The 13,151-nt window shown below is 37.3% G+C and overlaps 1 protein-coding gene and 1 long non-coding RNA gene across 6 annotated transcripts in view; one reads left to right on the top strand and one right to left on the bottom strand.

Moving 5' to 3' along the window:
• LOC135329015 (uncharacterized) overlaps positions 1 to 13,151 on the bottom strand; it is a 154,542-nt gene that overhangs the window by 73,585 nt on the left and 67,806 nt on the right. The gene's annotated exons all lie outside the window — the stretch shown is intronic.
• KCNT2 (potassium sodium-activated channel subfamily T member 2) overlaps positions 1 to 13,151 on the top strand; it is a 173,799-nt gene that overhangs the window by 97,544 nt on the left and 63,104 nt on the right. For all 4 annotated transcript variants that reach the window (XM_064515755.1, XM_064515757.1, XM_064515756.1 and 1 more), the window contains exons 13-14: positions 791 to 854; positions 8,865 to 8,973. In XM_064515755.1, the coding sequence (XP_064371825.1) occupies positions 791 to 854; positions 8,865 to 8,973 (173 nt within the window). The remainder of the gene's footprint in view (positions 1 to 790; positions 855 to 8,864; positions 8,974 to 13,151) is intronic.

Below are 13,151 nucleotides of genomic sequence, written 5' to 3'. Positions count from 1 at the left end.
TCTCTTTGCCCAGAAAGTCCTGTTTTCCCAAGCAGGCTGACCAAGTCCCTGTTTCTCTACTTGCCTACACCAGAAATTGAAGTAGGATTCACTGGAGGAGGATACTAAGAACTGAGGCAAGAGTGCAACAGCAGGCTTTCATGAGACCTTCAGTCAGGCAGTTTTTCACCTCTGCTTCCACCTCAGCTCTTTTTATTACATGACCAATTGCACCCACTGTAGAATAATTACGCATTAGAAGTTCTCAAAGAGACCACAGACTGAAAACAGTTAATTCATTCAATACATGCATACAAAGTTGTTTGTTATTTATCCCTAACACATTATTCCACTACATCTACCCATCATTCCAGTAGCACCAGACAAGACAATTCTATATTACAGCTATTACCTGCCCTCTCATATTCATTGTTATTGATAATAACTCCTAAATACTGTACCTTTACACAGTAAACAGACTGGTGCTACTTATCCATCTTATAAACTCATGGCAGATAAATATTTTGCAGAGTAAGTGTGTTTGAGGCCACACTGATGTTCTTATTTTGGCACAGCTTCCACTGGCATCAGGAGAAATTAGCTTGCTAGAAGCTTGTCAAGAAGTACTGATAAGCTGTGTCTTTGTGCACAAGACAACTGCTGCTGACATTCAGATAATGAATGAAAACAGACAGACTAAACTTTAACTGTATTCTACTTCTAAGTGTATATAAGGCTATGAACTGTGAAACACAAGTCCACAGAAGTATTTTGTTGGCATATAACAGGTTTTTCTCCCCCCTTCTTCTAGAATGGATGATGCTGAAGCTTGTTTCATTCTGAGTAGCCGCTGTGAGGTGGACAGGACAGCAGCTGTAAGTTTTGAAGAAAATGAGTGTGCATGCTGTTCACACTGTTACCACCCATATTCCCTCCCATAGCCTGAGACTTCTTCTGTGTATGTAAGATTAAAATTAGCTGATTTACACAGAGAATTTGCATGAGTGGGATGAACTTCTGATCTCAATTAAGTTAATGGAAAGGTTTCTATTGGATTTGCTAAAGCCAGGATTTCACAAATTCAGGAAATTAGATTTAATGTCTCATTTCACATAACGTATCTACTACTGCTTTCTTAGAAACTACGTTATATGAACTCTACCAATGAAGTATGGATTTTACAGTGTATGTTAGTTATACTGAGAAAAGATTTAAAAAGGCCTAAAATTTATACGTACACATTTTCTAATACAGTACTCTTAAAAACTTATTTTACATGCTGAATAATACATTTTCTTGCATTCTCTTTTTTTCATGGAAGAATGGCAAAGTATCATTTTAACATTTAGGTATCATTTCTGCATATTATATTTATATATATAAGCAAAATCCTGGTACCTTACAGATTTGTTGACACTTGGTCATTCATCACTCCAAAGAGTGGCACTCAGTCAAAACCAAAAGTTTTATTCAAGTTATCTGGACTAATAGCACTGTTTGCTCTCAATGTCTAATTCAGACAGTTATGTTTATTAAAGCAGAAAAGAAATATACCAGCTGGCTGGTATTTCCATTCAGAAGCTTTAAAGTATCAAATGCTTATTATGAACAAAGAACTAAATTCAACTTTATAAATTAATTCGTGACTAATATCAAATAACCAGTACCTCTAAGAATATCTGACCATTTTTCTTATTTGCCAATTATCCATGTGAAAAATGTTGCTGTCCACAAAGGAAGACTGTTGATGCAACTGCTCAGCATATCTGTGCTAAAAGAATAAAAGTATTTTAGTGCCAGCTAGAACTCATTAAACTATTGAAATTACCTATTGATTGCAAATAATCAGGAAAAAAGTCACTGAGAAAGAAGCATTTATGAACACAACTTCACCTTTTTCACCATGTTCCACAAGCTAAATTATTGCACATTTAGCTGTCTTCATTCAGTTCAATCCTGAACTACAAAGGAGAATGATCAAAATAGGTTTAAGTATGCACAGAGTTAAATTAGGATGGTTGTAAATTGCTTGACAAGATCAAACTTGTGTTTTCAATTCAGTAATTTTAAGTTTCAGGTTATCTCAATTAAAAAAAAGTTAAGATAATAATATGTGGAAACAAAGCAATGTGCTTATATAAAGAATTCTAGTTTGATTTGTACCTATTAATATTATCTGCCTCAGCCTACTGTTCTACTGCAAGATTATAAGAAATAGCAATTAGTTTTCTAAATGTTAAAATTAGGAACAGGAGAACACAGGAAACAAAGACTTTGCATCAGATACGTAGGGTTTTTTAATATATTGCTTATAACTTGTCACAATTACTTCCTCTGCCCTCAAAACCTGCTTACTACCATACCTACACATACAGCGTATTAGAGAAGGAATGACAAAAGAAGGAACAAAAGCTGTAGTTAGCAAGAAGAAAGGATTATATCCTCTGTAGGAAAATGAGCCCCTAGAAGCAAATTTTATTAAAAGCAACTATTAATTTTTTGTAGAATATCACAATGCTGTAAAAAGTATTTTATTTCAAAGCTAAAGACCCTCACCTAAACTCTTCACTTGCATAAAGTCACTGAACTCTTCCAGGTATGAATCTGTGCTCCTGCTACGATATTCAGACTTTTCCTGAACTAATGGCATTGAATTCGATTAATCAGCAATAGACTCTTGAAAACACAGTAGTGAAAGCCACTGAATGGCTTGAGGAGAATTTCCTAGAGAAAATGTCAAGTAAGGCAAGTACTCAGAATGTACTATTTGGAAGTGACAGAGGTACTAGGGTATTTAAGTATAAGAATAGATGGTAGTTCCTGTAAACACCTGTGAAAATACCGGTTACTTCTGTGACACTGAAGAAAAACACTAAATTGCCTTGCTTAAATTAGCCATGAAGCTCAGAATCAGCTGATTCTGATTCAGGTACAACATCTTGTTTCACAGAATATACTGGACAGTTATAAAACAGTTCAGAAATGAGAAATCCCATACAATCAGAGGATGTGATTCATGGCCATTCTTGTACTTTGTACCTTTCCACAGCTGTAAGGACATCTGCACTGATACAGGGTTCACTTAGATGTAAGCTGTGCATTTCCACTCTGCTCATAAACCCTCCGAAGTTTATACCAAGAAAGGGCAATATTCAGCTCTGCCAAGCTTTCCCATAGGGCAGCCTGTGGACTCCAAATATCTTCTGTCCACTCTGGCCAATGCTGTTCATTTTTGGTTTCAGAGTTACAGCCAGCTACAACGCTCTGCATGTGGGCTTTCTGCCTTCATGGCCAGCGTGCCCCAGGCAGTAGCAAAATGGGACCTGGCACATTTCGGCATGTCTCTTCCAATTCAGATCATTATCAGCTTTCAGTTATCACTCTATCTGGAGCATCCAAAAAGGCAAATCTTACTGAAGAGACAATCCTGCTATCTTCTGCTGGGACAGAATGCCCTTTTGGGTGACTGGGTGGCTAGTCATAATGTGGCAGCAGATAGCAGATTGTTTCCCAGACAGAGTAAATAACATGAATCAAGCTTTTTTTTTCCTTTTTATTTGAATTTTGTACATTTTAAGGACTTTCCTCCCCTGTAATCAGTGGTTATGGGGAAGGCCCTTGTCTTGGCAGCACTGCATACACCAACCCTTCCCCCTTTTGCAGTACAGATCTCAACAATCTCCTATAAAACAAATATTCTTCTTCTCATGGCCTGCTGTGTTCCAGCAATCAATTTCTGCCATTGAAATCAACAATCACTCTTTATAAGGAGCTGTGCCTTCATTCTCTTTACCTTTCAGAAAATTTTCTTATCCAGGCTTGTACTTAATGAAAAAAATGGTGATTCTTCATCTTCTGTAGCTATCTGTGTAAAGCAAAGCGTGACTATTTTGACCTCTTAGTTCAGATGTTCACTTTGCCAAGTGCAAACAGGAATTGATTATGCATGTCCAAACTCTCTGTCCCTTATTCCATACTTTACACACTAAGTGCCGTCTGTCAACTTCTTTCTCGCTCTGGCAAAAAACAGTATTTCTCAGAGAAATGGCAAAAAGAAATGATAAGAGAACATAAGAGAGCAGGAGTATGACAGCTGAGGATAAGCTCTCCAAATGGTGCTTATAGTTCTAAAGAAGGATATTATCCTAGGCTCATGTTACACATTTATCAAAGTCAAGTATCTGCTATCTTCAGTAAATGTCACTATTTGAATGAGTTAGGAATTTTCCAAACAAGAAACGTTTGCTGGGAAATATCAGCTAGTAAGAACTGGAATGTGTCCAGAAAGTCTATCAATTTCAAAATGTCTACAGAAGGCCAGCTTGCCTTGGGATTTCAGATTGCAGAGAATGCTTAAAAAGTTCCTTCAAAAAGCCTGCCATTAGGGCTCCCCAGGGCTGGGAAACCCAGTGTTTCCGGACCCAGCCATCTATGCCGCATCCTGCTAGCTCTACTCACGTCTCAACTATCAAGTCTGTTGCAGGCCTGGGAGCTTGGCACTCCTAGAATATTTAAGATTCAGAGATGTCATTTATTCTGTGGCTCCATAGCAAATGGCATAAATCTGGAATCTGAATTGGAACAGTGAAATTGGGCTCTGAGGGTCAATATGGTTTGAAGTTTTTAAACAAGAAGTCACCGCCTCCTCTCAGTTTTTGTTGTTGTTCAGATATCCTTTTCACAGGGAATGCAATAATTTATACTCTTAAGTAGAAAATAGGACAGCTTTCTGTCTGTTTTTTGTTTTATCTTACTGCCCTCTAGAGCTTTGAAATGAAATAGAAATAACTTCCTCTAGTCACTACTAAGGAATATATTAATATAAGTTAAGGTTTGTCACTGAGCTAAAGGAAGTTCAATTTTAAGTCCATCCCGGTATCTGTCAATATAACTAAAACTGGTATTTTTACCCTACTTTGCCTGAGAAACTGACAAAGTGTTAGGAGTACCTTGGATCCTCTCCTACATCTGACAGCTGTCAAAATAAAAGTTAAAAGATAAATTTAGGAGATCCCTGTCCAGAACAGCTGTTGTTACTCACGGGATTTATCAAAGTCCATGAAGATTTTTCTCTCCCCAGCTACAGTCCTCAGCAGAGGATCTCCGGATCTCCTCATTTGCCATGGCTGCCACTGGCTGTTCATTGTTTGCTGCTTTTTTGTTAATAAATTTTAGCACTGGAGTTTGTTGCTTCTCATCCACGAATCTCAACTATAGCTCAGAAGGAAAGTACAATACCAGATGACATGCAGTTACTTCATAAAAATTGTCAGTTGCTTCCTTTGCTCCCTTGGATAAGTAGGAACTTCAACAGTCAGACCAAGAATCTGCCAGCTTTTCACAGTCTCCTAACCAGACATTTTCTCTTCTCTGGCAAGACAAAGCTCTGCCAAATTTTATTTTATCAAATGTCATTTTGACATCTAAGCTGCTCATCTGCTACCGTAAGCAGGACAGACATCTGTTTCACATATGGAGGATGTATTTTATTAAGCATTCTTTATTCTTATTTTTAAAAATACTTTCATCTTCTGACAAAAACAGTTATACTTTCAAGAGAAAATAATTTCTAAAAATTAATGGAGTAACATTGGGAGAAAAAGAAGAAAAGTAAAAGGATTGAGATGTACAATCAAAATGATATTTGTTGGTACAGTTTTGGTTTTATCACAGCAAATTTAATCTTAGCTCATGTATGTAACATTCAGGAATGAAAAATATAATTCTCCTAGATTTTATTAAGCCTCAGCTATGTATCAATGAAGTAGTATTCGGGAAACAGTCCTTTCTTACCTCTTTTATAAGTCAATGAGGTCTGTGCATGGCTGCTGTGGAAAGGACAGGGAGGAAACTAGTTACGTCAAACTCTATGCAATGAAGTCACATCATCACTGCAAATGACTCTAAAGATTACGTTTCCTTGATACCCTTTGCATAAAAAGAGTAGCTAACATATCTGCAAGGACACAGGTTTTTCACATCTGTCCCAAATCTGCCTCCAGACTTCTTGCTCATACTGTAGTGCTGTATCACCTCCATCTATCCCATTACCCAGCCATTTGCTACTTTTAAGGCATGTTGCATTTCATTCCCTTGAGACAAAAGAGCAAGAAGCCCAAATGTAAAAAAAATTAAAACAGGGTCATGAGAAGTCATAGGTGGAAGAAAAAGGGTTGAAAAAGTGGCTGCAAAAGAGGAAAGCTTATAGCAAGTTCTGAAATCTTCTGGATGGGCACAGCAATCCTACATATAATCTTTTATGAAAGTGTTAATAAGATAAAATATAAAGTAATCTATTTTACCATCCTCAAAAGGTCTTCCTCTTATGACTTCATTCCAGTATTTCTAGCGGAAAAGCTACTTGGTACCATCTCAATTGACATTAAAATATTATGGTTTTGAAAATGTCAATTATACGCTGTTCCAGGCAGAGATTTTCCCTTGTGTTCATGAGTTTGAAAGCTTTCCTTATTGCTGATGCTGCAAACATAATGAATCATTCTTTATATTCTGTCTTTTAATAGCACCAATTTCATGACTAGGCAAGGCATTTCAAGCCAAATATTGTTTCCTATGTGGAGCTCTCAATTATTCCTTTTTATTTCTGAAATAAATAAAAACTGATGGTTAATATGTTGAAATTAACCACATTTCATGGAATTCAATATATGAATATATTAGCAAATACTTCTATGGGATAGCAGAGTTCTTCCTATATTTAACTCTCACTTGACATCCAGTAACAAGCACAAAAGCCAAGTCTGTGACTCTGTTGGAACCCTGTGGTCAGTACATGGCTAAATACTGCTATCAGTTATGCATATGTGTTAGCTGCACAAAAATACAGATCTATTTTGATTCTTGGTGTTGAGCTGATAATCTGTGAGACTTATCACTAATGTAACATCTTAAATCCTGATGTTTTCATTCTGTACTACTCAGATGTGGAGTCTTTTTTGAAGTACATTCTCTAATACATCCTTCTGGATTAATTACGCATGGCTCATCACTACCATCTAAGAGTTTTCACACAATTCTTCCACATCCAAATGTCATCTCTTTCAAATTATGCCATTGCTGATACTCACAGAAGGATAAGAGAGAGAGAAAATACCTCACTGGGAGAAGATTTCTGGAAAAGAACCCTCTCTTCCTCATTCCAACAAATAAAATAGGAGATAATAATAGGATCATAGTATACTACAGGTAGGAAGGAAGCTCAGGAGGTCTCTAGTCCAACAGCCCTTCTCAAAGCAGGGTCAGCTGTATGCTCAATCAGGTTTCTTGGGGCTTTACCCAGTCAGGTCTTGGAAACCTGCTGCACAGCCTCCCTGGGCAGCCTTGCTCCATTACTTGACTGTCCTAATAGGGAAAAAGTTTCTCCTTATATCCAGTCTCAACCTCATTTCAACTTGCTTCCCTTTTCTCTTGTCCTCCAACAACACAGCACTGTGAGGAGCCTGGCTCCGTCTTCTTCATAACCTCCCTGCAGGTACAGGGGGGCTGCTGTTAGGTCCCCATGAAGTCATCTCTTCCCTCCAGGCTGAGCAAGCTTCATTCCCTCAGCCTCCCCTCACAGGACAAGTGCTCCAGCCCCCTGACCATCTAGGTGGCCCTCTGCTGAACTCACTCCAGATCATCCATGTCTTCCCTGTACTGAGGGGCTGAAAACTGCATGCAGTATCTAAACGCAGTCTAACTTGTGTGGAGTGGAGGAGGATAATCACTTCCCTCCATCTACTGGCTGTGCTCCTGTTAATACAGCCCACGATGCTGTTGGCTGCCCTTGCTGCCAGGGCACATGGCTGGCCCATTCTGTGCTTGCCGTCTGCCAAGACCCCCAGGTCCTTCCCAGCAGAGCTGCTCCCCAGTTAGTGTCCTGCCTGTGCCAATGCAAGGGGTTACTCTATCCCAGGGACAGGACTTTCTGTGTGTCCTTGCTGAATTTCTTGAGGTTCCTGTTGGCCCATTCCTCCATCCTATCTAGATCCTCCAAAAGACAGCCCTGCCTCAAGCTTATTGACTGTTCCCTCCAGTTTGGTGTCATCTGCAAATCTGCTGAGTGTGCAGTCCTTCGTCTCCTCCAGGTAACAAACAAAGACATTCAGCAGAACAGATCCCAGGTACAGACCCCTGTGACACCCTGTTTGTCCTAGGTCTCCAGGTAGAGTACAACCACTGCCCTCTGAGCCAGATCATCCAATCAGCTTATACCCATATAGTTTTCCACCCATCCAGATGGCCGTATGATAACTTGGATATGAAAACATCCAAATGGATATTCTGGGAGACACAATATTCATGTTCCCAGAAATATATTCCCCCAGATCATCCTTTTGGCCTTGTTTGAAGATAGGTGCAACAACTTATTTGTCTGCAGTTGTTGGGGACCTCCCCCAGTTTTCCCATCTTCCAGAGATGATAGGCAGCATCCTTGCAAGGACACTGGACAGCTCTCTCTGCACCAGTCTGATCCTGTTTGCTTGTAACAGTCAAGTTCTCCCCAGTAATCCCTGACTGACATCATCCGCTGCTGGTCATTCTCCTCCTCCTTGAAACCCACCCCTGAAGCACAGAGTTCTGGGAGACCTTGCCGGTGAATACTGAGACAAGGAAGGCATTGAGTACCTTGTCCTTTTCTGTGCCTGCAGAGTTACAGATTTGTCTCTGTGTATAAATACATATATGGATGCATACGTAAACACACACACCAGTGGCTTTTGTATGGTATTAAAGTGAGTTATCTCTGTAGTGAGTTATCTCACTAACGCAGTCAGCATTTGCAAAGTCATCAGACTTTTTAGAGGAAGCTCTTTCTTTTTCTAATGTAACATGATGATTATTTGTATTTCATTGTCATCACCTCATACTCTGTTTCATTTTAGGATCATCAAACCATTTTAAGAGCATGGGCAGTTAAAGACTTTGCTCCAAATTGTCCTTTGTATGTCCAAATATTGAAACCTGAGAATAAATTCCACATCAAATTTGCAGGTAAGTGTGAGATTTCAGCCATTTAAACTGCCTGTTAATATTCTTTGGCAATTTGTTTTACAAACACGTAAGCAAAGTCAGATTCCCTAGAGATATTTACCACTTAGATTTAAAAAAGTAAGAGCAAAATATTGTAAAAGACCATGCACTGTATGTGTCTCATCAATAGTAAAATGTCATGTTTTGTATTAAAGTCTTATTCATAAGCATTTGAAGGATTACTACAGTAATGTGTTGTGTTACATAATGTATAATGTAGAATTATTTCATATATAACACATTGTTACTCTATAATTAGAGATCCAGGTTGCTGTATCAAGATTAGCTTGCTGTATCCATGTCTTTAAACCATTTATGCCATTTAAACCATACTATTAGCAAGGGCCATATGAAGAGAACAGGTGAGAAAAAGCCAAATTTCATCCACACAAATAATTGAAAAAATACTGTCCTTCCACTGGATTTTTTCCCAAGTGGTATAAAAAACATGATTTTATTTATTTTCAAATATTTTGTTCAAGAGCTAGTTCTAGAGCTAGTAGAATTAATATCTTAGAAACTATGAATAAAAAGCAATATGATGTTAAGAAACCCAAATAAAATCCTCTCTCATGAGAATAAGTTACTAGCTCTAATTTGGCAAACCGTTTTTTTGCAGTATGTAGGTGGGTCTCACCTTCTCTCTTCATATATATATATATGTATATGTATGTATCTATATACACACAAACACACCCATATATGCACACACACACATATACGCTCATGTGCGAAAACATGCAAATACTTTCCTAATGACAACTCATTTTATCTATCTTTGCAAAAATACCTCTATAATTAGAAGCAAAGCTTTCCATTTCAATTGTAATGTGAAAAATCAGCTTTCTTGAAGTATATTTTGAGCATGAGAAGATTGCCGATTCATGCAAAATTCAGAAAACTCTATGGAGAAATATTAGTCTCCTTCATCATGCCAGAATGTGATGAAAAAGCAAATTCCACTGCAGAGCAATTCCAGAGCAATAGTTAAAGCTGTAATTTTAAAAGCTACTGGATTTACCACTAGATTGGAAAGAAGGCAAAAAGCATCAATACCAGTCCCAAAGTCATAAAAGTAATCTTAAACTGTGATATGGAAGAGCAGGGAATAAGACTCCTGCTGTGACAAGAATTATAGGTTTTTTTCCCCTCTCCCCCTTTAAAACAAAAAGCAGCAACATAATCTCTTCTCCTTAGCTATGGCCACATTTCTTTTTCCGTAACTGTGGTAAATTGTCATTCCTAATTGTATTATTAATAGAATTCCATTATTCTTAATGCCTTGTCTGTGTAGGAGCTCATACTTAACTAGACTTGCAAAATAGAGGTATTTTGTTCATATCTGTTCTAAGTCTCAAACTGAGAATTTGGACCACACAGTAAAACAAAACAAACCAAACTCTTCTTGTAATATTTCCTTCCATTGAACTTAGCCAATCTGGTATCTCACTGTCTTCATTTATGTTCTGTAGTTCCTGAAGGGATTGAGGATATATTATAGATTCTGAGCCTCTTTAGCCCCTTCTAATATTAATTATGGAAGTACAGTATTGTAGGGTTAAATATTTGTATATCACCTTACATCCCAAAAGAATTTTTGAGCTGATCAGAGAGATCACAGCATCCATTTCCACATGCTCTCTCTTGTGTGAAACAGTAGCGTTTCCTTTAATATAGTTTCACTGCACAACAGTTAAGACCAGAGAATTACAAGCTTTTACACATGATTAATTTAGTCTTAGTGATACACAACCCTGGAAATTTTAAATGAAATTTTAAAATTGACCTGGTTACCAACACTAGATAAACAGCATCACTGGATGCTTACCTACTGCAAATAGTCAGGCCACCAGTAGTCTGAATCATCAAAACAACATTTGTTCACATACCTTTTCCTAAGAGAGCTCTATTTTGGTTACTAACCTAGTCCAACTCTGCTTCATTCTGAGATATGTACCCAGTGGGGGCTGCAGACTATAGCCCTGCTCAGAGTCCTTACCAAGAAAATCTGTCATAAACATATACAATGTTTTTCTAAGTGCTTTTTTTTTATTATGATTCAGCACTACTTTACTACTGCCTTAATGCAAAAGCCTTCTTTTAAATTTGATTTTCCTTTAAAAAAAATGACTCTTTTCTTCTGAAGGTTTACTGGATAAATTTTGTGCATTTTTATGAACCTGAAATACTCAGTAGTACAATTTCTTCATTTTTTTTTTACACGTAGGTTTCAATACCATAACTGCCAAAAATAAAGTTTCTGAATTTAGGGAAAAAAAAAGAATTTGAGAAAGTTTTCATAACACAAGTTTAACTACATGGAAAATCTCTAACACTATAAATCCAATTTCTCAGCAGATTATATTACAATATTATTATAACAGATTGACCAGTTGCCCTAGGTTGCATGAGACAGTCCTGAAATGTAGACCCTGACTGCAGCCTCCCAAGGAATATCTCCAGGCTGCTATTCAGTTTTAGACTTTAGAAACAGTATATAGGACAAGTACTTGTTATAATTTATTTCAAACCAGCATACAGGATTTTGCCTTTCTTCCTCTCTTCAGTGAGAGTACTAGAACCTACTCTCGTCACAACAAGAGAATGGAGACAGGGACCCCAGGTATAATTTTTGCATTGGGTAATACAGCCTGTCAGAAACGCATGTTTTCTGTCTTGTCACCTGAAGCCAAAGACACACCCTTGAATCCTGTTTTCTCTTTGCATCTGTTATTTTTTTACATTAAAATCTAATTGCTTTTGTTTAAAACAATAACTTACATTAATACAGTGGAAATAGTTCTTTGTGCTTGGATATGACACTTCAGTGGAATCTGAAAAGCATGTCATAAGGGTTTGCCACAGCAAATTCTTTTGCAACATTGTAAATATACAGTCACTAACATTACAGCTATCAGATGTGTAAGGAAACACTGTATTACCATTGTTAACAGTCTTGTCTCTTGAGCTGAAATACTATGATTACTCCTTAGTAATTTCCAACATACAAATGCCCTGACATGCCTGGCTTTTCTTCCAGTAATACTGCATTTTCCTTCACTGGCAGTTGCATTTGGTTTTCTTATTCTTTCTACTTTTCTTTCAAACACACAGGGCTACAAAAGACCCTGTATCCTTAATACATCCAACTGGCTCTGCATTTAAGGACAAACATAAAAAGTGAAAATTATCCACACCTTAGCAGTATCTGTTTATGCAGTACAGATACAGGAGAAAATTAAATACTTTCTGAGTTTTATTTATAACTTCTATACATTTTCTAGCAAATATATTAATCACTTTTACCTTGAATATTTAGAAATTACATACACACACAATTCCAGGAACTGGGAACATAATTTGTCTTTGTCTGTTTATTCAAAATACACCAGTGAATTATCTCAGATTGGTGAAATCTGTCATTAAAGCTATAGTAGTTTATTAGAAAGGAACATAGTCCAGATTCACTGAAATGGATATTGAATGCATGTGATGATTAATTTATCCAATTGCAGATAAAAATAGGCTAATGGATGGGCAGTTTTCTTTGTCTGGTCTGGTACTGATCATGTTAACTTACAAATTGATGAAAGTAAGGTTTCTCAGAATAATTTTGTCAGTTATAGGATGTTCTTACCACAGGACTGATGCTGCAGGCACAAATCAGTACTTTGAGAATGTTTGATTTTTAGGAACATTACAGAAGTCATAACTCATGACACTGCGTTACTACATCTATTTGTGACAGAGTTAGCAACAAATTTTCTCTCAAAATTTATTTTAGATAGAAAATATACTTTCAGAAAATCCTAAATTGTGCATCTCTTTAGTATGAATGCAATAGAAATACTTCTGTGTGGTAAAATGACTTGACATCTTTAAGAGTCAGTTCAAGACAAAATGCATTTTCCTCTGTTGGTTCACTGCCACACTGAACGGGTAATTTGGTGATACTAGTACCTGATGTCACAGGACCTGAGGATTGGGAGAACTGTCACCCAGCTTTCTTCCTACCCACTTTTGAAGAGAAAGCATCAGATATAGTTCTATATAACCCTCACCACAGCTCCACAATAAGAGTCCCAAACATAAATATAAAGCACAGTGACATTATAAGCAAGCTATAATCTGTCAAATAA

The sequence above is a fragment of the Dromaius novaehollandiae genome, chromosome 8 (genome assembly GCF_036370855.1).
Source record: "Dromaius novaehollandiae isolate bDroNov1 chromosome 8, bDroNov1.hap1, whole genome shotgun sequence".
Taxonomy (NCBI): Eukaryota; Metazoa; Chordata; class Aves; order Casuariiformes; family Dromaiidae; genus Dromaius; species Dromaius novaehollandiae.
The sequence above is the reverse complement of the archived record's forward strand: the minus strand, read 5'-3'. Positions and strand labels throughout refer to the sequence as shown.